Genomic DNA, 25,645 nt, shown 5'->3' with positions numbered 1-25,645 from the left:
CAGCAAGTGTACTAGTAGGTATTTACACAAAGAATACAAAAATACTAATTCAAAGGGATGCATGCACCCAACATTTATAGCAGCATTATCAACAGTAGCCAAACTATGGAAACAACCCATGTATCCATTGGCTGAAGAATGGATAAAGAAGATGAGCTGTCTATAATGGAATATTACTCAACTATAAAAAAAGAATGAAATCTTGACATTTGCAATGACATGGATGGAGCTAAAGAGTATAATGCTAAGTGAAATAAGTCAGTCAGAGAAAGACAAATACCATATAATTTCACTCATATGTGGAATTTAAGAAACAAAACAAATGAAGAAAGTGTTTTTGATTACTGATTCAATTTCTTTGCTGGTTATTGGTCTGTTCAAGCTTTCTATTTCTTCCTGTTTCAATTTTGGTAGTTTATATGTTTCTAGGAATTTATCCATTTCTTCCAGGTTGTCTAATTTATTGACATATGGTTTTTCATAATATTCTCTTATAATTATTGTATTTCTGTGGTGTTGGTTATTTTTTCTCCTCTCTCATTTGTGATTTTATTTATTTGGGTCCTTTCTCTTTGTTCTTTATTAATAAGTCTAGCTAGGAGTTCATATATTTTTAAAATTTTTTTTCAAAAACCAGATCCTGGTTTCATTGATTTGTTTTATTGTTTCTTTAATTTCTGTATCATTTATTTCTGCTCTACTCATTATTATTTCCTTCTTTTTGGTGGCTTAAAGTTTTGTTTGTTGTTCTTTTTCTAGCTCCTTTAGGTGTAAGGTGAGGTTGTTTATTTGAGATTTTTCTTGCTTCTTGAGGTAGGCCTGTATTGTTATAAAATTCCCTCTTAGAACCGCTTTTGCTGCATCCCAAAGGTTTTGAACTGTTGTGTTTTCATTTTCATTTGTTTCCATGTATTTTATTTTTCTTTTCTTTGACCCATTTATTCTTTAGTAGCATGTTGTTTAACCTCCATATATTTGTGGTCTTTCCAAATTTTTTCTTGTTCTTGACTTCAAGTTTCATAGTGTTGTGGCAGAAAAGGTGCATGGTATTATCTCAGTCTTTTTGTACTTGTTGAAGCCTGATTTGTCACCCCATATGTAATCTATTATGGAGAATGTTCCATGTACACTTGAGAAGAATGTGTATTCTGCTGCTTTAGGATGAAATATTCTGAATATATCTGCTAAGTCTATCTGGTCTAGTATGCCATTCTAAGCCATTGTTTTCTTGATTTTCTGATTAGATGATCTGTTCATTGCTGTGAGTGGGGTGTTAAAGTCTCCAACTATTATTGTATCATCAATGAGCTCCTTTATGTTTGTTATTGTTTTATGTATTTGGGTGCTCCTAAGTTAGGGGCATAAATACTTACAATCATTATCTCTTCTTGTTGGAGTGTCCCCTTTATTATTGTATAATGCCTTTTTTGGTCTCTTTTTAAAGTCTTTGTTTTAAAACCTAGTTTGTCTGATTTAAGAATTGCTACTCCAACTTTATTTTAACATCCATTTGCATGCTAAATATTTCTAAATCCCCTCACTTTCAATCTGCAGGTGACTTTAAGTTTAAAATGAGTCTCTTGTAGGCAGCATATAGATGGGTCTTGTTTTTTATCCATTCTTATATCCTATGTCTTTTGATTGGAACGTTTAGTCCATTTACATTCAAAGTAATTGCTGATAGATATGTGTTTATTGCCATTTTATCATTTGTTTCTGGATATTTTCTCTGATCCTTTCTTATCTTTGTCACTTGTGGTCTCTCCTTTGCACTCAAAGAGTCCCCTTTAATATTTCCTGCTGGGCTGGTTTAGTGGACATGAACTCCTTTAGTTTTTGTTTGTCTGGGAAACTCTCCTATTCTAATGATAGCCTTGCTGGATAGAGTATTCTTGGTTGCAGATTCTTCCTATTCAGCATTTTGAATATAGCATACCATTCCCTCTGGCTTGGCAAGTTTCTGTTGAGAAATCTCTAGCTAGCCTATGGGTTTTCCCTTGTAAGTTAAGGACTTCTTTTGTTTTGCTGTTTTTAAGGTTTTTCCTTTATCACCGTATTTTGCCAATTTAATAACAACATGGCTTGGTGTTTGTCTGCTTTTGTTGATTTTGGTGGGCATTCTCTGTGCCTCCTGCATCTGGATGTCTGTTTTCTCCCCCAGATTAGGGAAGTTTTCTGCTATTATTTCTTGAAGTAAATTTTCTACCCCCCTTCCTCTCTCTTATTCTTCTGGGACTCATTATACTAATGTTGTTACATTTGATGAAGTCACTGAGCTCCCTAAATCTATTCTTGTGTTGCATAATTCTTCTTTCTGTCTTTTGTTCACCTCCATTGTTTTCCATGACTTTGCCTTTTAGGTCACTAATTCATTCCTCTGCTTCTTCCAGCCTGCTGTTCATTGCATCCAGCCTGTTTCCAATCTCATTTATTGCATTCTTAATCTCTGATTGATTCTTTTTTAACTCTTTTATTTCTATGGTAAGGGCCTCACTGATGTCTTCTTTTCTTTTCTCAAGTCCAGTGAGTATCCTTATGATTATTGCTTTCAATTCTCCATCAGGCATGTTACTTATATCTGTTTCACTTAGATCTCTGGACTTGGCTTTATCTTGTGTTTTCATTTGGGATAAAATAGTCCATCTTGGCCTTTTGTCTAAGTCTCTGCCTTCTTCTGTGTGCTAGAAAAGCCAGTTATGTCTCCTGCTCCTAAAAGTAATGGCCTTGTAAAGAAAAGTTCATGTGGCCTGGGGCTTCATGTGCTCTGCTGTTTTGTTGTTGCTGTTCTATCCTTCAGGCCAGTCATCTGCAGAGGCTCTCTTTGCCTGCTCTGTGTAGTGTTTGGTCTCTGGTCTGAATGTGGCAAGTTTTAACTAGGTGTGCTGTAGTCTGCTTGTGAAATGAGACGTGACATTGACTCCACCAGAACTGAAGCCCTGTAGAACTCTCTGGTCAGAGATGTGGTGTGGGCAGGGGCTTGTTCTGGTCTTTTGGGGGAGGGACCCACTGCCCTGGGACTGAGGCAAGCTTGACTGAAAAGGGAAGTCCTGCCAGAGTGCAGGGGGTGGGGCTTGATGTAAGCAAGTTAGGTAAGCCAGTGTGAAGCTGTGCCACTTCTACATGGCTCTGTGTTTATGCGGAAGAGTGCAGGAGGAAAATGGCACTAGTCAGCTCCTTTGTTTGGGAGAGATGTCTCCATGAATGCTGCCTCTCAGGGATGTACTTCAAGAAGAGAGAATACTTCCCCTCCATGTGCCCCAGGCATTCCTCGGATCACTGTTGCCATGCTGCCTACCCCTGAGTTGTTTGCCTGCATTCTCTCTGGAAACAGTGCAATACTTTCCAGGCTCTATCCCAGTCAAGCCTGCTGACGTTTAAAACTCCAGGCTTTAAACCCCCCTGGTTGCAAGAACTTATAAAATTCAGCCCCTCTCATTTTCCAAGCTTTGGGGAAAACTCCTTATGTATTTCCCTGTGTGCTCCTCTCTCTCTCGCCCTTCTCTGTGACTGTGGCTCCCTCCCCTCTGTAGCATCCAAGATTCTTTTCTCCCCTAAACCACCTCCTACTCTCATTGATGTGGCTTCTTCTCTCCCTTTTGTTTAGGAGTTTGTTCTGTCAGTATTCAGGTCAATTTCTGGGGTATTTGGGATGATTTGATAGTTACCTAGTTGTGTTCATGGGACAAGATCAGCCTAGGGTCATCCTACTCTACTGCCATCTTTCAATTTTTTATACTATTATAAATAATAATTTTACACTAATTTATTGAAAATGTATCTGATGTATGCCCAGGGCTCTGTACCATGCTAATGATGGGTTAGACACTTAAAAAGCTTAATCCAGGTGGAATCCAAGTCCTATTAGTCCCAAACTGCTCAAGTGTCGTGCTCTAAAATGTTGACCAGTGATTGAGGGGAGCAGAGCAAGGTGGTTAAGTGGGGCACCTCTTCTTATAGGGACCAAAAATGTAATTTGTGTTTAGGCCAATTACCTCAAGGAGCTAAACCTTTGGACAAACCTTGTGCTCTCCTTTCCTTTTCTTTGATTAAATTTAATGTGTTAGATCCACTCCTGGAGGCTAGAACTGACTGTTGAAAAAAATTGAGAGGTATTGAAGAAGGTCAGTAACTTGTGACCTTGTTATTTAGTTTCATCAGGTAAATAGTAACAAATGCACGAATAATGGGCCTTTAAGAACATGGCATATACAGGACAGTAAAAGAACTATCATGGTTTTTGGAGGGGCAGCCACCAGGCAGTTGTCCAGGTATGATGGTTGTTACCTGGTGGTATCAGAAGCCTCTCTCTGTACATTTGAGATGTTGGGAGCTTCCCTCAACCCCATGAGGAACAAGTTGAAATATAGGATGTTTAAAGCAGTAAATGGCCATCCAGGGGTTTTTCTGAAAACACACAAACACTCTTGCTCTTTATTTCCCTTTAGTGATTCCTGGTTTTTCTCATTTTTGCCTATGTTATTCTTGCTCTTAGATTCATACTTACACCTCAGTTGGTCTGTTTGTGAGTTGTCTTACTATTGTTTTCTATTTCCTACCAATTCTCTTCACCTCTATCACCATGTCGATTCACTCTCTTGATTCACCTTAGCTACCTGCTTCCCACCTCTAGATTCTGCCTGCTGCTCTCTCCTTTCTCATACTTTGATCAACCTTGACATTTAACCTGTAGGAAGTGAGATGGTAGGCTGCCATAACACCAAAATAAATTTTGTGACTACTGTATATCATTCATATTAGTTATTACTCCCTTATATCTGAAAATTGAGGCTGGAAACTGGAGACTATGGCTGGGATCCTTCTTGAGGCCTAAGAATCTAGGACAGTGGTTCCCATCTGGCATGGTTTCTCTCCACAGGGGATATTTGACACAATTGGAGAAGGGGAGGCACCAACATCTGAAAGATAGAGCTCAGGGGTGCTACTAACTATCCTACAATTCAGAGGACAACACACCTCCCAACACAGAATTATCTGGCTTCAAATATCAACACAGCTAAGGTTGAGGACCCTGGTCTAGGGGACACTATATTCCATTGGACTTCCTGAGGTATCTTCCCAAGAAGAAACCCTTATCTCCAGGTAATCCTTTACCACCCTGTCTCTACTGTAATCCTCATACTTTATAAATAACCAACCCTACTTCCCTCTAGTTTATATTTTCATATATATTATCTTATTATAATCCCGTGTTAACTCTGGAATCACCAGATCAATGTTATTATTATGATTTACTTAAAAAAATTGCAGATGGCCAAACTCAAACTCCAAAATATTAAGTAATTAAAGAGGTTTATTGAGGATTAGAACACATTATCTTTTTATTAAATAGTGCTTCTTGTAATGCCCTAGAGTCTCTCTTTCAAGACTGTCATTCATCCTTAGCCATAAAAGCCTTAGAAATGGCTTTATAAGAAGGCATAGCTAACAGAATGGAATCTTGAGAGTTTTCAGGTTAATCCTGGCAGAATTGGAAGAGGGCTGGAGTCTGGGTTAAGTGACTTGAGAGAGCATCTCATCGATTTGAGTATTTCCACATTCAAGGGTCACTGAAAATAAAGGTCAAAGCAGGAAATGAAAGGAGCCTTTTCTTTTGCCTCACTCAATTAATTTTCTCTTTTTCTTTACCTTATTAATTCTTCATGGCATTATGATTAAAAAGAAAACCCAGAGGTCAATGAAAGCGGTGCCCTGAGAAGATGAGCAACAAAGTATCCATCTGCTTTTTTATTGTGCTGAGATGTATTGGTGGGCAGAAGAGGCATTCTTCCTGATAGTATAGTGGTTTCGCACTAATTCTAATAATCTGCCATTTGATTACTGGCAGTAGGGATAGACAATTGGTTGAGAGTCATGGTGATAATGAGCAGCCCAAGAGCTTAAAATAAATAGGCTTCATGTCATCTTCATTATGATCATTAGGGATTGCAGCCTCCTGAGGTTGACAAAGAAAATGAGATCATAATGGGGTGCCTGGGTGGCTCAGTTGGTTAAACGTCTGTCTTCGGCTCAGGTCATGATCTCAGGGACTGGGATGAGCATCAGGCTCCCTCCTCAGCAGGGAGTCTGCTTCTCCTTCTTACTCTGCCTGCTGCTCCCCCTGTTTGTGCTCTCTCTATATATATCAAATAAATAAAATCTAAAAAAAAAAAAAAAACAAAACAAAAAGAAAAGAAAATAAGATCATATTAATTACTGCTATTAGAGAAAATTAACTCTCAAAGCTGACCTGCAGTGTTTGGCAGCTGGGATGCCTTGGACTGTATAGGAACAGTCATCTGAGGGTGTGGAAAATTCTTCTACTTGTGTCCCTTTCACTTTCCAGGTCTACCACTATACAGAATGGGTGGTGGGATGCTGGAGCTTGACATTCAATAAAATATTTCTCTCTAGAGTGCCTCATTAAAAATATGGGTCAATCAGATTGTATTCCACAATATATCTAAGCATGTTAGTTTATCAGAAAGAAAATATCCCAAATACATACATTTTAGTAAATTTTATGAGGTGGGAGGGTAAGTTCTTTCCATTGTATAAGGCACATTTTAGTTAAGAAAGGTTTTTGGGAAGTTGTGGTCAACTTTAAATACCTTAGAGTATTATTTCTAATACTGGTAAATGCTTATACCTGAAGGTTTATTATGCTTTGTTTTGTCATTGAGCTATGCAAGAACCATGAGGATGAAGCTTCATCTATTTAGCATCTCCAATAGAATATGAGTGATCACTTTGCTAGCCATCAATCTCTGAAAGGCACATGTTCACTTCATTGAAAATAACCTATGATAAGATAGACTCATGTTTCATCAGTTTCACTATTGAATCAGAGTCAAAACAAATCAAGACATTCAAAATGAAATAACTTTTAAAGTCTCTTTAGGTCTAACATTCTATGATGCTCTATACTGCAAGATGACATCAGCTCCTCATCACAGATGTAATTTAACAAGAGGTGATTTTCCTTGTTTCCTGAAGTCAATCATGCCACAATCCACAATCATATAGCATCTGGCATTTTTTTTTTTTGGAAGAGCATCTAACCTTAATTTTTCTTTTATTCAACATTAAAAAATTAATATTATTTATTATTAAACTCATAATTTAAGAACCTTATCTATGATATTATTATCCTGTATACATGGCCTTGGGATTTTCTTTTTAACATGAATATATATACGCATATATATTAGTTTTAATGACGACCATATGTAGGCATTTCACATTATTGAATTTAGATCCTTTCTCTTTTAAAAAAATTTTTTATATTATATAAAGCATGATCATAACTGATTAGCAAGAAATACTCAAATGGCTAAATCTGGATGAAAGTTCAGGAAAATCGGAAAATAGTATTTAATCTGACTTATTTTACATTTCAGCAAATCTATAAAATTATCCTGTTTGTTAATTTCAAATTTCATAGCTTGACTCCTCCAAAATAGATTTAATTTTGTTAACTATATGTGCATAAATGGTGAGAGAAATGTCTTTGACTTAGTGTATGTCATCATATCTTTCATAATCATATCCCAGGAAGAATATATGTATTTAATATGGTATAATACAAGAATATAAGAAAACACAAAAATACTAGTATCTGACTATGTGCAATTTACAAACATTGAATCCTTCTATCTAAAGTTTGGGAGATATTATCCAAAGTAGTTATTTCTGAGTAGTATTTTTTTCTTTTTTTTAACTTTCTTTGTGCATGTCTGTATTTTCTATTTTTTCTATAGTTAACACAGATTATTTATGTAGCATTATAGTTCTACTAAAATAGAAGCCATATGAAGATGATATGTTTCTCATACTTTGTGAGCTCAGAGAAATAGACATTGGCTCTGTGTGTTAGGCGATGACATAATAGCTCTTGTATGTATGTATGTATGTATGTATAGTGCATTTAGATTTAGAATAGTAAAAAAAGCTTGCAATTAATGTATCTTAAAATAACATTAAGACCTAAGATTTTTAGAAATCCAATGTATAGACAAATTTTTTAATTTTAATAATGGATTTTATGGATTGGAAAATATACTCATTTTATTATAATTTGAGGGGAGGTTTCTTAAAGCAGTTATAGTATGCCTGCTATACTACTAAAAATGCACCCCTTCATTGGTTTTGGTATAGATCTAAAAATGTCATATTTTTAGTTACTGCTTGTAATAATAATTATTTGTGGTAAAACAAATTATGAGCACAATTGCAATATTTTGTCAATGTCCTATTTCCTTGTTTACACTTGACTGGTGCATTCTTTTTTTTTTCTCCCTTCTAAAACTTCTAGTCTGAAACTATCATAATTCTTTAGGATGCAAGACTAAAATAACGTCCATTGTCACCCTTATTTAAAAGTACATCTTAAAGAGTTGTTATTCCATGGCATTAGGTCAAAGAGAGACATGAGTTACCACTATGGAAAGAAGACAAAAGTATCATGGTCAGCATAAGATATGATTGTATAATGGAAATACCACATTCACCTGAAAGGAGAATATTTATTTTAGATAGACAGTTTAGATAAGTGGAAAGACAAATCACATTCTTAGATAGGTGAAGTCACAATGGTAAAATTTAAATGTTAATTAAAGTAGCCAAAGGATTTTTTTTTTGAATTTGTATAAGTGCTGCTGAAGTGAGCACATTGAATTTGAAGAATGTTCCTGAAGTGTATGGGATTGGGGGTGGAGTGGAGGTGTGGGGTTGTGGATGTGAAAATAACTATTGAAATAGTAAAAAAGAAGAAGGATAGAAACTACCTTATATAGAAAATAAACAGAAAACAACACTATTTGAAATATTTCCATTCTAATTTGTCTAGAAATAGACCCAGTGCATGTCAGAGATATGTATATGAGTATATTAACATTGCAGATCATAGAGGAAATATGACTATGTCAGTCAATAATAATGACAATACACAACTAATTTGGAAAAAATAAAAAATTAACTCCAGATAAGTCAAATATTTAAGCATTAAAATAAAACCCCAATAGCTTAAGGAAAAATAATCTTTTAATGTAATTTTACATTCAGACAAGCCTAAGCAGGATACAAAATCCCAAAAGTATGAAAGAAATGACAGAAATGACTAACAAATTTCATTACATAAAGATTTAAAACATCTGTATGATACAAATAATAAAGAGAGCTGAAAGTACAAACCATACTTTGAAATACTATTTCTAACACGTTATAAGCAAAAATTTATTTTTTTTTACATGCAAAGAGTTCCTAACAAATTAATAAAGACAAAGAACCAAGTAGAAATACAGAGAAAGGAACTATTTAATTTACAGAAAAAGAAACAAATGACTATCAGTACAAATTTTCAGATATCTGTATCTTTCTTTTACTTCAGAACATTTAAATTTTGAAGTCTTAAAATTTCTAAAGATAAGGCAGTTTATTTATTGGATCTGTGAAAGAATTTGTCACTCACAGAGAGATTTCTCACGTAAATCGGCCTTTTCCTTTGAGAAATATGCATGAAGAAGTGTTGATATATCCGATTGAAGAAGTGTGTTCTTTAAATCTGCCTGATTTTTTCCTTCCTTTCCTCTGCCATCCCTTGCCTTTTTTTTTGTTTTTTGTTTTCACTGTTTTGAACTGCAAATGATTTATGTGGTGCTTATAATAATGTAAATATTTTTGGTGGCATTAGTGGTGGCAGATTTCCAAAATATAGTCCTTACTGACTTTGGCCAAGAATCTCTTACTTGGTAACTATGCAAATAACTCAGGAATCATGGTTTATGGTTATTGAAAGTTTTAGACTATTTACTTTAGTAAGCATGGAAATGAAGTGCACAACCCTGAATGTTAAGGGTAGCAGAACCATATTTCTGGAGAGTGTCCAAATGAAAAGTAAACATAATTATAAAGCAGAAGTAGGTTAACATTATTACCACTTACAAAAAACCCCAAACTATCTTATTTGTATTTAAATGTGGGTATAATGATTCATTTTCAGAGTAACTTTTGGCATTACCTTGAATGGAAATTTTATGTGGCACAGGAGAAAGCTCTATTTTACTTCTACCTACTATGATGAATACATAACCATGCAAAAAGCTTTTAACTTCCCTAATAGCTACTAACTGCTTTTTAACAAAATATTTCCACCCACACGGTACACATGTGTATGTATATCAAATGTACAAGTATGTGTGTGCATGTTGTGTATAAGACTGTTTCAACAATGAAAGAGGCAATTAATAAAACAGGCCTGTTTGTCTATTGCTGGTTTTTCTCCCCCAAGGCTTGGTCAACAGGATGGCAGATCTCCTGTTTTCAGGAGTTATTTTGTTTCCACAATTAAAGTATAATATTTTTCTTGAGAGTTTTGCTTGCTGCTTTTTTCTTTTTTTCCCCTCTTTGGCATCACAGGCAGTATTAGGATATAGAATATAACCACACATTTCCTCAAGCTTGCATTGATTTTTTGTGAAAGAATGTTAGATATTGTTTTATGCTCTGAATGTCAGTAGAATCACTCATAAATTTCGAATACATCTACTTTATGAAGAATAAAACAAAAAAATGATATATATATGACAGTCTTTATAATCACTTAGCCAAAACATTGCTAGTAAAATATTCCATCCATTAAAACTATAACAAAGATATTTTGATAGAATACATAATGTTTTGAATAAACCTTAATAAGACATATGTACTTGTGATTGGAAAACACATTCAACTGTGAACCACTGTAATGAATTTGTTTCTTATCAAAAATAAAAACATTCCCGAGACAACCTGAGTTAAGTTGCTTGATCTCATATGTTAGATTGTTAACATTCATGTTGAATTACAATGTTCAAGAAATAAAAACAATGTCAGTGCAATTTTAGAAATTTAATGTTTTTTTATTTTCACCAAAATTTAGATAACTATGTAAGAATATGCAGAAACATAGGCTTTGAGCACATTTTATATACTGAAGAAAGATGAATTATGATAAATAGTATCTTTTCCTTTTTCAGTTCTGGTATTGTAAGAGAATGAGGCACTAATGACCCAAAGGCATCCTTTGTGCTAAATGGATCAGCTCCTTTCCTAGGCACCATTCTTGGGACAATTAAGAAAATAGTCAGTTTCCTATATTCTGTGGTTCAGATGAGATTGAGACTGTATACACATATCATGTACCACACATATCAATATCACATAGAAGATTCACAAATCACACGCATATGTAGTGTATATATATGCACGTATGCATACACACATGAACCTGTATACACAAATATGCATCTATATGTACACATATGCATTATATCTATGTGCACACATCTACATATAACTATATGTATATATGCATGTGTGCATACATACATATACTTTTTTCTGTATGTGTTGGTGCATATATTTAATAAAATGTGGGTTAGAATAGGCATTCTTCAAGTAACAATAGATGGAGTAACTAAATAACAAATTTTCTCAGGACAACGTCTGTGACTGGTATTAACCAGATATTAACTAAGTGTGTTGCTTTTAGTTAGCTTAAAAAATTTCTTGGACCCATGGTAGACTATAAAGTTGCTGGGATCATTGACTGAAGCTAAAAATTATCCATAAAAATGGACATTATCTCTGTATGGCATCAACTCTAATGCATACTGTAGATTGATTTTTCTACCTCCCTGGTGGCCAGAACACTTGGAATAATTGGCAAGGAGTGGCTTTGGTACCATAGGTGGGGTGTTGAATAGTAGCTTCAAATGCTATTTGGGGAATTAATTGTGTGGCTGAACCTTTAGAAGTGAGGTATGTTTGAGTAGGTAGTCGAATTTGGGGTCTCTGGGCTGTCTCTGTGTGTATAATGAATAAAATAATCACCCGCTCCCTTGGCCAAAACACTTCTGTTTTCCTAATAAGTCATAGAAAAAAAAAAAAGCACAAAGCAAATATTTTATAACACACTAAAAGTGAATCCTCTAGCATTTTACTCTGGCAGTAGATTTTAGAAACTTTGGAGTTTTTAAATTGTATAGGATATTCAGAAAAATGTGTGCCAATTCAATTAGTAGACATTCCCTGTGCATTTAGACATGCCATAATAATTTAAATTTGAAAGAAATTTGAAGTGTATTTACTAGGGAAAAAAATCTGTAATTTTTATTTGCCAGAGTGCTTTTTCTAAAACGTTCAAAGTTGTTGAGAGGTGATTTTTCTGTAACTTGTTTTATTGTTCAAATCCAATTTATTTTCGCCACCTGTTATTTTTCTCCCTAGATTTTTTAGAAGTCAGTTTTGGACCATTTGATAGTACTATAATAAGAGCTTCACTTCCTATGGTGTAATTGACTCTCAGTTTGACAGTTCAACAAATACACAATGAGAGTCCACTGTTTGCCCAGAGCAGTGATATTTATTTTTCCAAGGAAAATGCTTAAGCCTAAGTGTATATAACTCTCCATCTGTTTATTTATAAATATATTCCTTTGTCACTGTGACTACATAGATAATTTTCCTTTTAAATGGTAAGCTTCAGGAAAACAGGAATTTATTTTATCCTAGGGTTTATAGTCCACTTTTAGGGGTATTTTAGGGTAATTTAATAAATATAAATTATTTTTGAAGTCTTTTATGACAAACCAACATTTTAATATAGCTTTTTTGTATAGAAAATTTTAAATTTGTAAATTTAGTGAACATATCTGTAAATGTTTTTCTACTCTGTAAGCACTATTTCTAGTAGAACTATTGTAATATTTGCAGAATCTGTTTCTCATTTTGGAATTTGTGTTTGTTTTTGTTTTTTTCAGTCTCCTGAACAACAACCAAATCAGACAGATTTCCAGAAATGCTTTTGAAGGACTTGAAAATTTGCTTTATCTGTAAGTTGCAAGAAAGAACAACAATAACTTATGGGGTTGATAGATTATTTTTGCCTTTTTGTTTGTTTTAACAAAAGTAATTCTTCATCTTCTTTAAAACTACTGTCAACATTTACACAAAACACATTTGAACATTTCTAAGTGAAGTCAATATTTGCTTTCAACAGATTATTCATCTGAACACATTTTAATATTTATGCACATTTTTATCCCCCCATCTCTGCCACAAAAATTCTAAATTGGAGAAAAATAAAAACAAAACAGTTTGCCCAATTTTCACATTCAAATCTAATTAATCGATAATTATAAAAATTGCATAGATCCAAGAGAAGCTTTTTATATCAACAACTCAGCCATCCAAGACCTTCTGAAGCCAGTGAACACATTACAACTAAGAACTTTAATGAACCTGGATAAGAACCAAATTTTGGAAAAATTAGCTCACAAATATGACCATTGACAACTGTGGTGCTCTTTTGTTTTTAACAAGTAAATGAGAGTAAAGATATTTTATAGATTTTTGTTTACTTGAGAGAGAGAGAGAGCACGAGGGAGTGAGCAAGCAGAATGGGGGTGTGGAGGTGAAGGAGAAGCAGGCTCCTTGCTGAGCAGGGAGCCCTACGTGGGGCTCGATCCCTGGACCCCGGGACCATGACCTGAGCTGGAGGCAGATGCTTAACTGACTGAGCCACCCAAGTATCCTGAGAATGAAGGTATTTTAAATGAGTCCCTGTTTTGACTCAGAAACCAGTCTGTGCTGGTAAGTTGAAAGTTGGGGGGGGTGAAGAATGACACACTTATGTGGAGGCTGAAGGAAGAAACTAGGACATTTGTCTAAACACAGAGTGAGTGCTGCAACTTTCCTTTTGAAGAACCTTCAAGAGGTAACTAACATTTTTACACAAATATGCCCATTTATAGTTCATTAAGTACTTTGTATAAAAAAGTTGGTTACTCTTTTAAAGAGAAGATGCTATCCTAGCTCTTTTGCTCCCATTTCATTTCTACAATGATTGCATCATCTTTCTGAAGCACTGGAATTCATATTGCACCTCAGCTCTGGAGTCTTACAGCCTTTTGTGGCCAACTGAGATACACCAGCCTAACAGTCAAGACCTTCTACAGCTTTGCTTTTTTTTTTTTTTTAATCACTCGGTCTTAAATCACTGGTTCCTTCTTGGAATTGGTCCATTCTATTGGCTGTCCTAATTGTTTGTGACCAACCTAACATGCCTAGCAGGTGCATGTCAGTTTTGATCTCCATGTGAGAAACATAGTACTAAGAGTCCACTGGTGGTGTGAGAAATCTGCTCTTCATAAATGAAGGACCTCTTCCCCATCGTGTTGCATCCCAGTCCTGTGGTTCTGTGGTTCTTTAATCATTGGCATTTAAAGAGTATCACCCTTACAGTAAAACCAGCAAATTAATAAAAACCAAAAACCAAAAACGTTATAACTTTGTAAATAGTGACTTAGAAGAAACTTCATTACTACTGCCATACTCAGTGAAAGAATCTAGTAAAATGACAGTTGTTAGCAAGAAATTAATTTTAGATAAAATGAACATTCAACATCACTATAGCTTGGATCAGTTACATGCACATATGCACTATCTGCTCTGTGTAAGAAGCATTTCACAAAACTTCCAGTAATTCTCCAGCCAGTTGGCATGCTACTCATTAAGCGAAAGATACAAATCTTCTGTAAGATGTAGTATTTAGGAAAGGGGAGGGACAATTTATAAATGTTTAATTGTGCAATAGGTTGTGAACACATTCATGTGACCACTGAAGTAAATCTTTCCATAATTTCCATAACATTGACAAGTAAGGATTACCTCTCAAATCAGAGAAGTTCATACAAAAAAAAGGGCTGTGAGCTACAAGACCTATTCAATGCAGACAGCACCTGTCTGGATGAGAAGAAAATGGAATTGTGAGGGTTAGAAGAAGACATCAGGGTTTGAAGCAATTGAGGATGGCCTGACTCTGCCACTTTGTGTCAATAAATCTTTAAGATTAAGCTGGCCATCCACTATCATTCTGTGAGCTGACCCAGGGAAAAGGCTTGGAGCAGATATGAGCTCTTTGGGGATAGGATTCACAAATACTCTAAAATATGGTGGTATTCATTAATTTGGTGGTCTGTGGTGATGTTGGGATAGGCAGTGGAGAGGGTGGTAGTGTTTGAAGATGAAGAGGCATGAGTAATCCCTATATATGTGTTTGGAGGATAAAGACACACATACTTATAGGACAATAGGTTTTATAATATGAGCACAGAGAAGGTGTGGTAGTATCAGAACAGAAGGAAGACCATTTCGGTTTCCCAGTATAATGGGCAAGTTAGACTTCACATAAGGGGGTGTTTAGGAATTATTGCCTCATTGACCAAAGCTAAGAACTGTCAATGTTGACATTGTCTCCTTATGACATCATCTGTAAAGCATACTATAGTTTTGTTGTCTTGTCCCACTTTGGCCAGAAAAATTAAACAAAATGTTGAGGAAAATAATATGCAAAAAGCATTCACGGAGACAATTCTGAGTTTGAGATGGCATGTATTGGTTGGAGCAGTGAGTGTAGTAGGAAGGATGGAGTGAGCTATAACTGGGAGCCAAGGGGTCAGACTGGAAAGGCCTTTGCACAGGAAGCTAGATGGTGTTGTGTTGGGGAGAATTTATAGGGAAAGGGTACGATCAGCTCTGTGGTTTGGGAAAGACTAGTCTGGGAGGATGAACAGGTTTGCTTGAGGCAGAGACTCAATGTTAGGAAACTATGCCAAGGTCTGCTGAACTGCCATGCATGCTGACAGCCTGGACAGGAGTCTGCAGTGGGGCTGCAGAGCTAGAGAGGGATTTCTTCTTTTTTTCTTAAAAGATTTTATTTATTTATTTATTTGAGAAAGAGAGAGAGAGAGAGAGGAAGGGAGAAAACAAAAAGAGGAAGGGGCAAAGGAGAAGGGAGAAGCAGGCTCCCCACTGAGTAGGGACCCTGACACAAGGCTCAATCCCAGGACCCTGGGATCATGATCTGAGCCGAAGGCAGACATTTAACCATCTGAGCCACCCAGGTGCTCGTGAAGAGGGATTTTGGATGTAGATTTGTTTAATGACTTTATGACAGGTGAGAGGGAATGGCTTCTTCTCTCATAGAAAATCCCCATTGCTGAGCCGCCGTGTTTGAGGGCCGGGAAGCGGTAGCCACCTGCATGGGGGAGCGGGCGGACTCGCGGACCGGCAACCGCAAGAGAGCAGACTGAGACCGTGAGCCGGGGAATGCGTGCGACCGGAATGAAACGGAGCTCCGGTTCGCTCACTAGAACCAAACTGAGACCAAAGGCTCTGGAGCGCGGGGGGGGGGGGGGGGGGGGGACGACGACGGGGGGGCGGGGCACTGGCAGCTGGTGGTGTTAGAAACACAAAGGACAGAGAAGTGCTGGCCCTGGAAGTGAGGGCTGGGATGCCGGGTGTGGGGCGCACATCCCCGGGCGCTGCAGGGTTGAGCAGCACCAACAGAAACAGAGCTAAAGTGGCCAGAACATCAGTGGAGAACGGTCTGCGATCCCTCTGTTCTGAGACAGAGGCTAAGATTCGGCTACTGCTGCTCTGACTCTTAGAAGAGGCACAGAAAACCACCAGGGAAAGCCACCAGAGAACAAAAGCCTGGAAATACTGGCTGACAGTGTGCCCATCCCCATCTCCCCTCCCAGGGGACACGGAGACTCTACCCAAACAGGGTTGCCTGAGTATCAGCGCGGCAGGCCCCTCCCCCAAAAGGCAGGCTGAAAAATCAAGAAGCCCATATCCCTAAGGTCCCTATAAAACAAGGGCACACTGCCTGGGTCTTGGTCAATAATTTGGGCTCTAGACAACCCCACAACCTCTCCTCATCAGAATGACGAGAAGGAGAAATCCCCCCCAAGCAAAGAAAAGACAATGAGACTGTGGCCTCTGCCACAGAACTAATGGATATGGATATAACCAAATTATCAGAAATGGAATTCAGAGTAACAATGGTCAAGATGATGTGTAGACTTGAAAAAAGTATTAACGAAAATGTTAATGAGAATATAGAATCTCTAAGGGTGGAAATGAGAGTGAATCTGGCAGAAATTAAAAATTCTATGAGCCAAATGCAGTCAAAACCAGAGGCTCTGACGGCCAGGGTGAATGAGGCAGAAGAGCGAATCGGCGAATTGGAGGATGGGTTAGTAGAAGAGAAAGTTAAAATAGAAACTGGGCTCAAAAAGAATCCAATCTCAAGAATGTAGGTTACAGGAGATGACTGACTCAATGAAACGTTCCAATGTCAGAATCATCGGCATCCCTGAGGGGGTGGAGAAAAACAGAGGTCTAGAAGAGATATTTGAGCAAATTGTAGCTGAAAACTTCCCTAATCTAGCAAAGGAAACAAGCATTCGTGTCCAAGAGGCAGAGAGGACCCCTCCCAAGCTCAACCACGACAAACCTTGCCACGTCATGTCATAGTGCAATTCGCAAATATTAGATCCAAGGATACAGTATTGAAAGTGGCCAGGGCAAAGAAATTTCTCACGTACCAAGACAAAGGTATCAAAATTACGTCAGACCTGTCTACACAGACCTGGAATGAGAGAAAGTGTTGGGGGGGCACATTTAAAGCTCTTCAGAGAAAAACGTGCAGCCAAGGATCCTTTATCCAGCAAGGCTGTCATTCAGAATTGATGGAGAAATAAAGACCTTCCAGAGTCGCCAGTCATTGACAAATTTTGTAACCAAGAAACCAGCCCTACAGGAGATATTAAGGGGGGTTCTATAAAAGTAAAAAGGCCCCAAGAGTGATACAGAACAGAAAGTCACAATCTACATAAACAAAGACTTTACTGGCAACATGGCATCATTCAAATCATATCTCTCAACAATCAGTCTCAATGTAAATGGCCTAAATGCTCCCATAAATGCCACGGGGTTGCAGATTGGATAAAAAGACATGATCCATCCATTTGCTGTCTACAAGAGACTCATTTTGAACCTAAAGATACATTCAGACTGAAAGTAAAGGGATGGAATACCATCTTTCATGCCAATGGACCTCAAAGGAAAGCTGGGGTAGCAATTCTCATATCAGACAGACTGGATTTTAAACTAAAGATTATAGTTAGAGACACAGAAGGGCAATATATTATTCTTAAAGGATGTATCCAACAAGTGGATATGACAATTATAAATATATGTGCCCCCAACAGGGGAGCAGCAAGATACACAGCCAACTCTTAACCAGAATAAAGAGACATATAGATAAAAATACGTTAATAGTAGGAGACCTCAACACTCCACTATCAGCAATAGACAGAGCACCAGAGCAGAAAACCAACATAGAAACAAGAGCTTTGAATGCCCTACTCAACGAGTTGGACATCATAGATATATATAGAACACTACACCCCAGAACCAAAGAATACTCATTCTATTCTAATGCCAATGGAAAATTCTCAAGAATAGACCATGTTCTGGGCAGGTCTCAAAAGACTGATACCAGACTGCAACTATTCCCTGCATATTCTCAGACCACAACGCTTTGAAATTGGAACTCAACCACAAGGAAAAATTTGGAAGAAACTCAAATACTTGGAGACTAAGAACCATCCTGCTCGAGAATGATTTGATAAACCAGGAAATCAAAAATCAATTTAAACAATTTATGGAGACCAACGAGAATGAAAACACAATGGTTCAAAACCTATGGGATAATGCAAAGGCAGTCCTAAGGGGAAAATACATAGCCATCCAAGCCTCACTCAAAAGAATAGAAAAATCTAAAATGCAGTTTTTATATTCTCACCTCAAGAAGCTGGAACAGCAACAGAGGGACAGTCCTAATCCACGCACGAGAAATCAGTTGATCAAGATTAGAGCAGAAATCAATGAATGAGAAACCAGGAGTACAGTAGAACAGATCAACAGAACTAGAAGCTGGTTCTTTGAGAGAATTAATAACATTGACAGATCACTGGCAAGACTTATCCAAAAGAATAGAGAAGGGACCCAAATTAATAAAATTATGAATGAAAAGGGAGAGGTCCCAACCAACACCAATGAAATTGGAAAGATTATTAGAAACTTTTTTTTTAAAGATTTTATTTATTTATTCGACAGAGATAGAGACAGCCAGCGAGAGAGGGAACACAAGCAGGGGGAGTGGGAGAGGAAGAAGCAGGCTCATAGCGGAAGAGCCTGACGTGGGTCTCGATCCCATAACGCCGGGATCACGCCCTGAGCCGAAGGCAGACGCTTAACCGCTGTGCTACCCAGGCGCCCCAGATTATTAGAAACTTTTATCAACAGTTTTATGCCAATAAATTAAGCAATCTGGAGGAGATGGAGGACTTCCTGGAAACCTATAAACTACCAAGACTGAAACAGGAAGAAATTGATTTTTTAAACAGGCCAATTAATTATGAAGGGATTGAGTTAGTGATAAACAACCTTCCAAAAAACAAAACTCCGGGCCTGGATAGTTTTCCTGGGGAATTCTACCAAACATTCAAAGAAGAAATAATACCTATTCTCCTAAAGCTATTTCAAAAAATAGAAACAGAAGGAAAGCTACCAAACTCATTCTATGAGGCCAATATTACCTTGATCCCCAAACCAGGCAAAGACCCCATCAAAAAGAGAATTACAGACTGATTTCCCTAATGAATATGGACACCAAAATTCTCAACAAGATCCTGGCTAATAGAATCCAAAAGTACATTAAAAGGATTATCCATCATGACCAAGGGGATTCATTCCTGGGATGCAAGGGTGGTTCAACATTTGCAAATCGATCAGTGTCTTAGATTTTATCCAGAAGGAAAGCCAAAAATCATATGATTCTCTCAATAGATGCAGAAAAAGAATTTGACAAACTACAGCATCCTTTCCTGATTAAAACCCTTCAGAGTGCAGGGATAGAGGGTACATTCCTCAATCTCATAAAAACCATCTATGAAAAGCCTATAGCAAATATCATTCTCAATGGGGAAAAGGTGGAAGCCTTTCCTTTAAGATCAGGAACACGACAAGGATGTCCACTCTCGCCACTATTATTCAACATAGTACTAGAAGTCCTTGCAACAGCAATCAGACAGCAAAAAGGGATAAAAGGTATCCAAATCAGCAAAGAAGTCAAACTGTCTCTCTTCGCAGATGACATGATACTCTATATGGAAAACCCAAAAGAAGCCACTCCCAAACTATTAGAAGTTATAGAGCAATTCAGTAATGTGGCAGGATACAAAATCAATGCTCAGAAATGAGTTGCATTTCTATACACAAATAATGAGACTGAAGAAAGAGAAATTAGGGAATCCATCCCATTTACAATAGCACCAAAAACCATACATTACTTTGGAATTAACTTAACCAGAGACGTAAAGGACCTATATTCTAGAAACTATAAATCACTCTTGAAAGACTTTGAGGAAGACACAAAAAGATGGGAAAACATTCCATGCTCATGGATCAGAAGAATTAACATAGTTAAAATGTCCATGCTACCCAGAGCAATCTACACTTTCAATGCTATCCCAATCAAAATACCAATGACATTTTTCAAAGAACTGGAATAAATAGTCCTTAAATTTGTATGGAACCAGAAAAGGCCCTGAATAGCCAAGGAACTGTTGAAAAGGAAAAACAAAGCTGGGGGCATCACAATGCTGGATTTCAAGCTATACTACAAAGCTGTGATCACAAAGACAGCATGGTACTGGCACAAAAACAGACACATAGACCAATGGAACAGAATAGAGAACCCAGAAATGGACCCTTGGCTCTTTGGGCAACTAATCTTTGATAAAGCAGGAAAAAACATCTGGTGGAAAAAAGACAGTCTCTTCAATAAATGGTGCTGGGAAAATTGGACAGCTACATGCAAAAGAATGAAACTTGACCACTCTCTCACACCATACACAAAGATAAACTCCAAATGGATGAAAGACCTCGATGTGAGACAGGAATCCAAAAAAATCCTAGAGGAAAACATAGGCAGCAACCTCTACGACATCAGCCAAAGCAACCGTTTTCATGACACATCTCCAAAGGCAAGAGAAACAAAAGATAAAATGAACTTGTGGGACTTTGTCAAGATCAAAAGCTTCTGCACAGCTAAGGAAACAGTCAAAAAACTAAGAGGCAGCCCACGGAATGGGAGAATATATTTGCAAATGATGCTACAGATAAAAGACTGGTATCCAAGATCTATAAAGAAGTTCTCAAACTCAATACCTTCATTTTTGGTGGGAATGCAAGTTGGTACAGCCACTCTGGAAAACAGTGTGGAGGTCCCTTAAAAAGTTAAAAATTGAGCTACCCTATGACCCAGCAATTGCACTACTGGGTATTTACCCCAAAGATACAGACATAGTGAAGAGAAGGGCCATATGCACCCCAATGTTCATAGCAGCATTGTCCACAATAGCTAAATCGTGGAAGGAACCTAGATGCCCCTCAACAGATGACTGGATTAAGAAGTTGTGGTCCATATATACAATGGAATATTACTCAGCTATCAGAAAGAACGAATTCTCAACATTTGCTGCAACATGGACGGCACTGGAGGCAATAATGCTAAGTGAAATAAGTCAGGCAGAGAAAGACAATTATCAGATGGTTTCTCTCATCTATGGAACATAAGAACTAGGAAGATCGGTAGGGGAAGAAAGGGATAAAGAAAGGGGGGGTAATCAGAAGGGGGAATGAAGCATGACAGACTATGGACTCTGAGAAACAAATTGAGGGCTTCAGAGGGGAGGGGGGAATGGGATAGGCTGGTGATGGGTAGTATGGAGGGCATGTATAGCATGGTGCACTGGGTGTTATACGCAACTAATGAATCATGGAACTTTACATCAAAAACCACGGATGTACTGTATGGTGACTAACATAATAAAATATAATAAAAATAAAATATAATAAAAAAAACATTAAAAAAAAAAGAGAAAATCCCCATTCTTGTCCCAGTCTGTGCCACTAATACTCAGGCCTCCTTCCACTGTCCTGGGAGCCTTCCTTGGCCACTTTCCTACTCATACTTTTCTTACACATTCCCACTGCTCCACAAATCTAGTTTTTATTTTCTACCCCATTTTCTGAATCTTTGGATGGATCACTCATAGGGTTTACTCTGTAATTTGACAGTTAATTATACTAAGCATTTATTTCCACTTCTCTCCCTATGTGCATGTGTGTTGAGGTCTCCATGGCCACATACTTGAGAATCAGGGTTTTGCTTATATTTCTGTCCAGTTTATACAAAGTTTCTGACACAATTCTATACTTCCCCAAACTTGTGTGCTCCTCCAGCACACATCTGCTTCCTTTTCAGTAAATAGCACCCTTATTCTTGAGCTGCTTGGCATCATACTTAGGCTCTTCCTTTCTCGTATGCTACTTCGGCACACTCTGTTCATTCCAATCCTAAAAACATTTCTAATTTGATCACTTTCTCCATCTCTCCTGCATCCACCCTAGTGTAAGCAGTCATTATTTCCCCACTTCACATTTCATTTTAATAAAAGGGACACTCCTTATTTTGGCCTGTGAGTCCTAGCATGGTGTTTGATCCATCCATACATGTAAATCTATCTCATGTCTTTCTTTCCTTTGCTTTTTATACTTGATCCATTGTTCTTTTACTTCTCCAAACACAGTAAGTGCTCTGCCCCTGTCCCCCATGGGCCGTCATATGCTGCTTGTTGGTTTTTCCTTGGTGATCTTCTTCTGTCTTGTCTCAGCTTTAATGTCATGTCCCTAGGACTCACCCTAGGTCAATTACCCTTGCCTCCTTTTTTCTCTATCAGGGTGCCCTGTTTATTTCATTTATCATGTCAACCATAATAATGTTTTCCCCCTTATTTTTTAAACTTATTTTCTGACTTCCCACTGGATTCTGTGAAGGCAAGTAGCCATACTCCTCTTATTTACCACATATCCCATCATCTAGAACACAGGAAGTAAGTGCTTATTAAATATTTGCTGACTAAATAGGAGAACTTAAGGTTATCAATAAATGCTTGATATTTGATTAATACTTTTAGTTACATGGAGTTCATTATTCCTTGAAAAGGGAGATAACACCATTAAATGTGCTTTTTCAGCAACGTGTATCCATCAGTTATCTATATTGTGGCTTTCCCCAAGGATTTCAGGTATTTATATCACATAAAGTAGTTCTAGCGCATGTATATTCAGGAGGCTAATTTTCATTAGACCAGATATGCCACAGAATTGCAGTTTTGCCCTGCCAAACACAAAGGAGGGCACATCATATTTCCCTAAAACAAAAGCATTTCTGAACTCTTCTGAAATTCTTTTTTTTTTTTAATGATTTTTTATTATATTATGTTAGTCACCATACAGTACATACCCGGTTTCCGATTCATTAGTTGCAATACGTGCCCTCCTTACTACCCATCACCAGCCTATCCCATTCCCCCACCCCCCTCCCCTCTGAGGCCCTCAGTTTGTTGAACTCTTCTGAAATTCTAACGTGTTTTGGTCCAAAGCATATCATTGATTCCCTTGAGCAAAAACAAATTGAGTATCTCAGGACAAATTTTGCTTTCAGATTCACAAGAAAAAGTACGACTGTTTGAGGGTATCTTTGGAACCAGTTCATTTGAGGTTAGCTGAATTTTGGACCTGAGATGCATTGAAAAACTGAGAGCAAAACCTTCCTTTTCTTTGCATTAACAGACCAGCAACTGTTATGAACAGCTTCCCTGGTATTCATTATTCTTAATCAAGTTAGAATTAATCTAATGATAAACTCCAAAATAAAATTTTATTTATTCAGAAACATCTTGGCATCTACAAAGTGATAATGATCTCATTACTGATAAGCATTTAACAATTTTAAAAAATTATCCATACAGTAAGAACTGTTGCCTATCTGCTTGTGTTTGAGATACACTAAGTATCATTTGATAGTATTTATAGAGAAAATCTATTTCACATTCAAATCCATAATATTGTTTCTGGGTTTGGTTCACAGAGTTTCTTCTCCGAATTATAGCTTCTTTCTGCCCCTAGCCCATCTCTTGGCATCATTGTCCTCATGAACTCCTATTTCTGAATGCTACTCCTTTTGCACAGACTCAACTTCTTAGATGTTTGGCTGAATATGTCATTTGCAATTGTATACTCAGCATTGGCCTTTTCCATCTCTCTCTAGTCTCTGAATTTATTTGGAGTCTACCACATTCTTTTGGCAACCTGTAGATAAAAAGATATTCTTGTGGAAGTATTGGAAAATTTACAAACGTTAAGTTCTTGGGCCAGTGAGTGCTATTGAAGAATCTTACCTTTAATACTGTGAACTTGAAGGACACAACTCTCACCATTTCTGGCCTCTCTGTTAATATCCTGAGCATTAATGACAATCTAACAAAATAAATGAAATTTCCATGGGGTTTCTTGTTTACTGTATCAGTTAGCTTTTGCTGTGTACTAAATTACTTGAGAACTTAGTGACTTAAAATAATAGAGAATTACTATTTCTCATGATTGACTTATGGGTTGATTGGGCAGATATTCTGGTGTAGGCTGGCTCAGCTGAGGCTGGAAGCTGTAGGATGGCAATCTGGCAATTGCCCAGTGTCAACTGGGGTGACTTTCTCCTCCATGTGGTTTCTTTTTCTCTAGCCAGATAGACTGTGCTTATTTACAATGATCTTATCCCTAGCACCATCGGAGATGAGCTTTTCATGCCTTTCTTGTGTCATATTTGCTAGAGCCTCATTTCCCAAGTCAGACCACATAGTCAAGATCTGATTCAAGTACTGGAGAAATGGATTCCACCTCTTGATGGGCAAAGCGGCAGAATCACATGGCAAAAGGGTATGAATCCAAGGATGGGTAGAAACTTGTGGCCATTTCTGCAATCTGTCCCATTGACATTGAGCTTCCAAGAGTGAGGCCGAGATTGCAACCACAATCGGGCATATCCCGGTTTAGTCACCAGGATATAGACTTATGCAATGGGTACTGTGTTCACAAAGGGAGAAGAGGGCATATCTACTTGGGAGACATAGGTCTGGGAGCAGGTTAGACTTGATGGAAGGAACAATGGTTTTTAGCTTAACCTTGAAAGGAAGATTTGTGATAAAAGGCAAGACATGGTCTAGTATGTTTAGGAAATGTCAACTATCTTTTAATGATTAGATTGTAGGGCCCAAACAGAGCATGATGAGAGATAAGGTGGGCAAGTTTGACAAAGGCCCAATGATGGGGAAAGGGAGGTTTGTATGCCAAGCTCTCTGTCTTTACTTGTTTACCTCTTACTTACTTCTACTCACTCCAAACCAGCCTCTGTTCCTACCACACTAGTAGAAGTTCCATGACAAAGGCCACTCATATTGTTAAACATATTGGAAATATTCCATTGTATATTATGTTTAATTATGTCTAATGGTTTCCTTTTGTTGACCACTCATACTCTTGAAAATATCGTTGGTATTAGTGACACCTCCCGTGTTCTTGGTCATTCCTTTACTGTTCTTTCTGCTCTGTCTCAGAGTTCTGTGCCAGGCTCCGTTCTTTTTCATGCTATGGTTGAACATATCTGCTTCCATCGTATCAGTTATTATCTAGATGCCGCTGGCTCACAAATCTTTATTTCAAGTTTAAAGTGTCTTATGTTTTCAAATACACACACACACACACACACACACACACACACACAATGTCCCATAGGAGCTTCAGACTCGAGATGATTTAAACTTGAATTATCTTTCTCCCTTCAAACTTGCTA

The 25,645-nt window shown here is 37.4% G+C and overlaps 1 protein-coding gene across 2 annotated transcripts in view; it reads left to right on the top strand.

Annotated features, from left to right (window-relative positions):
- PXDNL (peroxidasin like) overlaps window positions 1-25,645 on the top strand; it is a 419,206-nt gene that overhangs the window by 191,884 nt on the left and 201,677 nt on the right. For both annotated transcript variants that reach the window (XM_026516488.4, XM_057307764.1), the window contains exon 3: window positions 12,798-12,869. In XM_026516488.4, coding sequence (XP_026372273.2) covers window positions 12,798-12,869 — 72 coding nt within the window. The remainder of the gene's footprint in view (window positions 1-12,797; window positions 12,870-25,645) is intronic.

The sequence above is a fragment of the Ursus arctos genome, unplaced genomic scaffold (assembly GCF_023065955.2).
Source record: "Ursus arctos isolate Adak ecotype North America unplaced genomic scaffold, UrsArc2.0 scaffold_6, whole genome shotgun sequence".
NCBI classification, from domain to species: Eukaryota; Metazoa; Chordata; class Mammalia; order Carnivora; family Ursidae; genus Ursus; species Ursus arctos.
The sequence above is the reverse complement of the archived record's forward strand: the minus strand, read 5'-3'. Positions and strand labels throughout refer to the sequence as shown.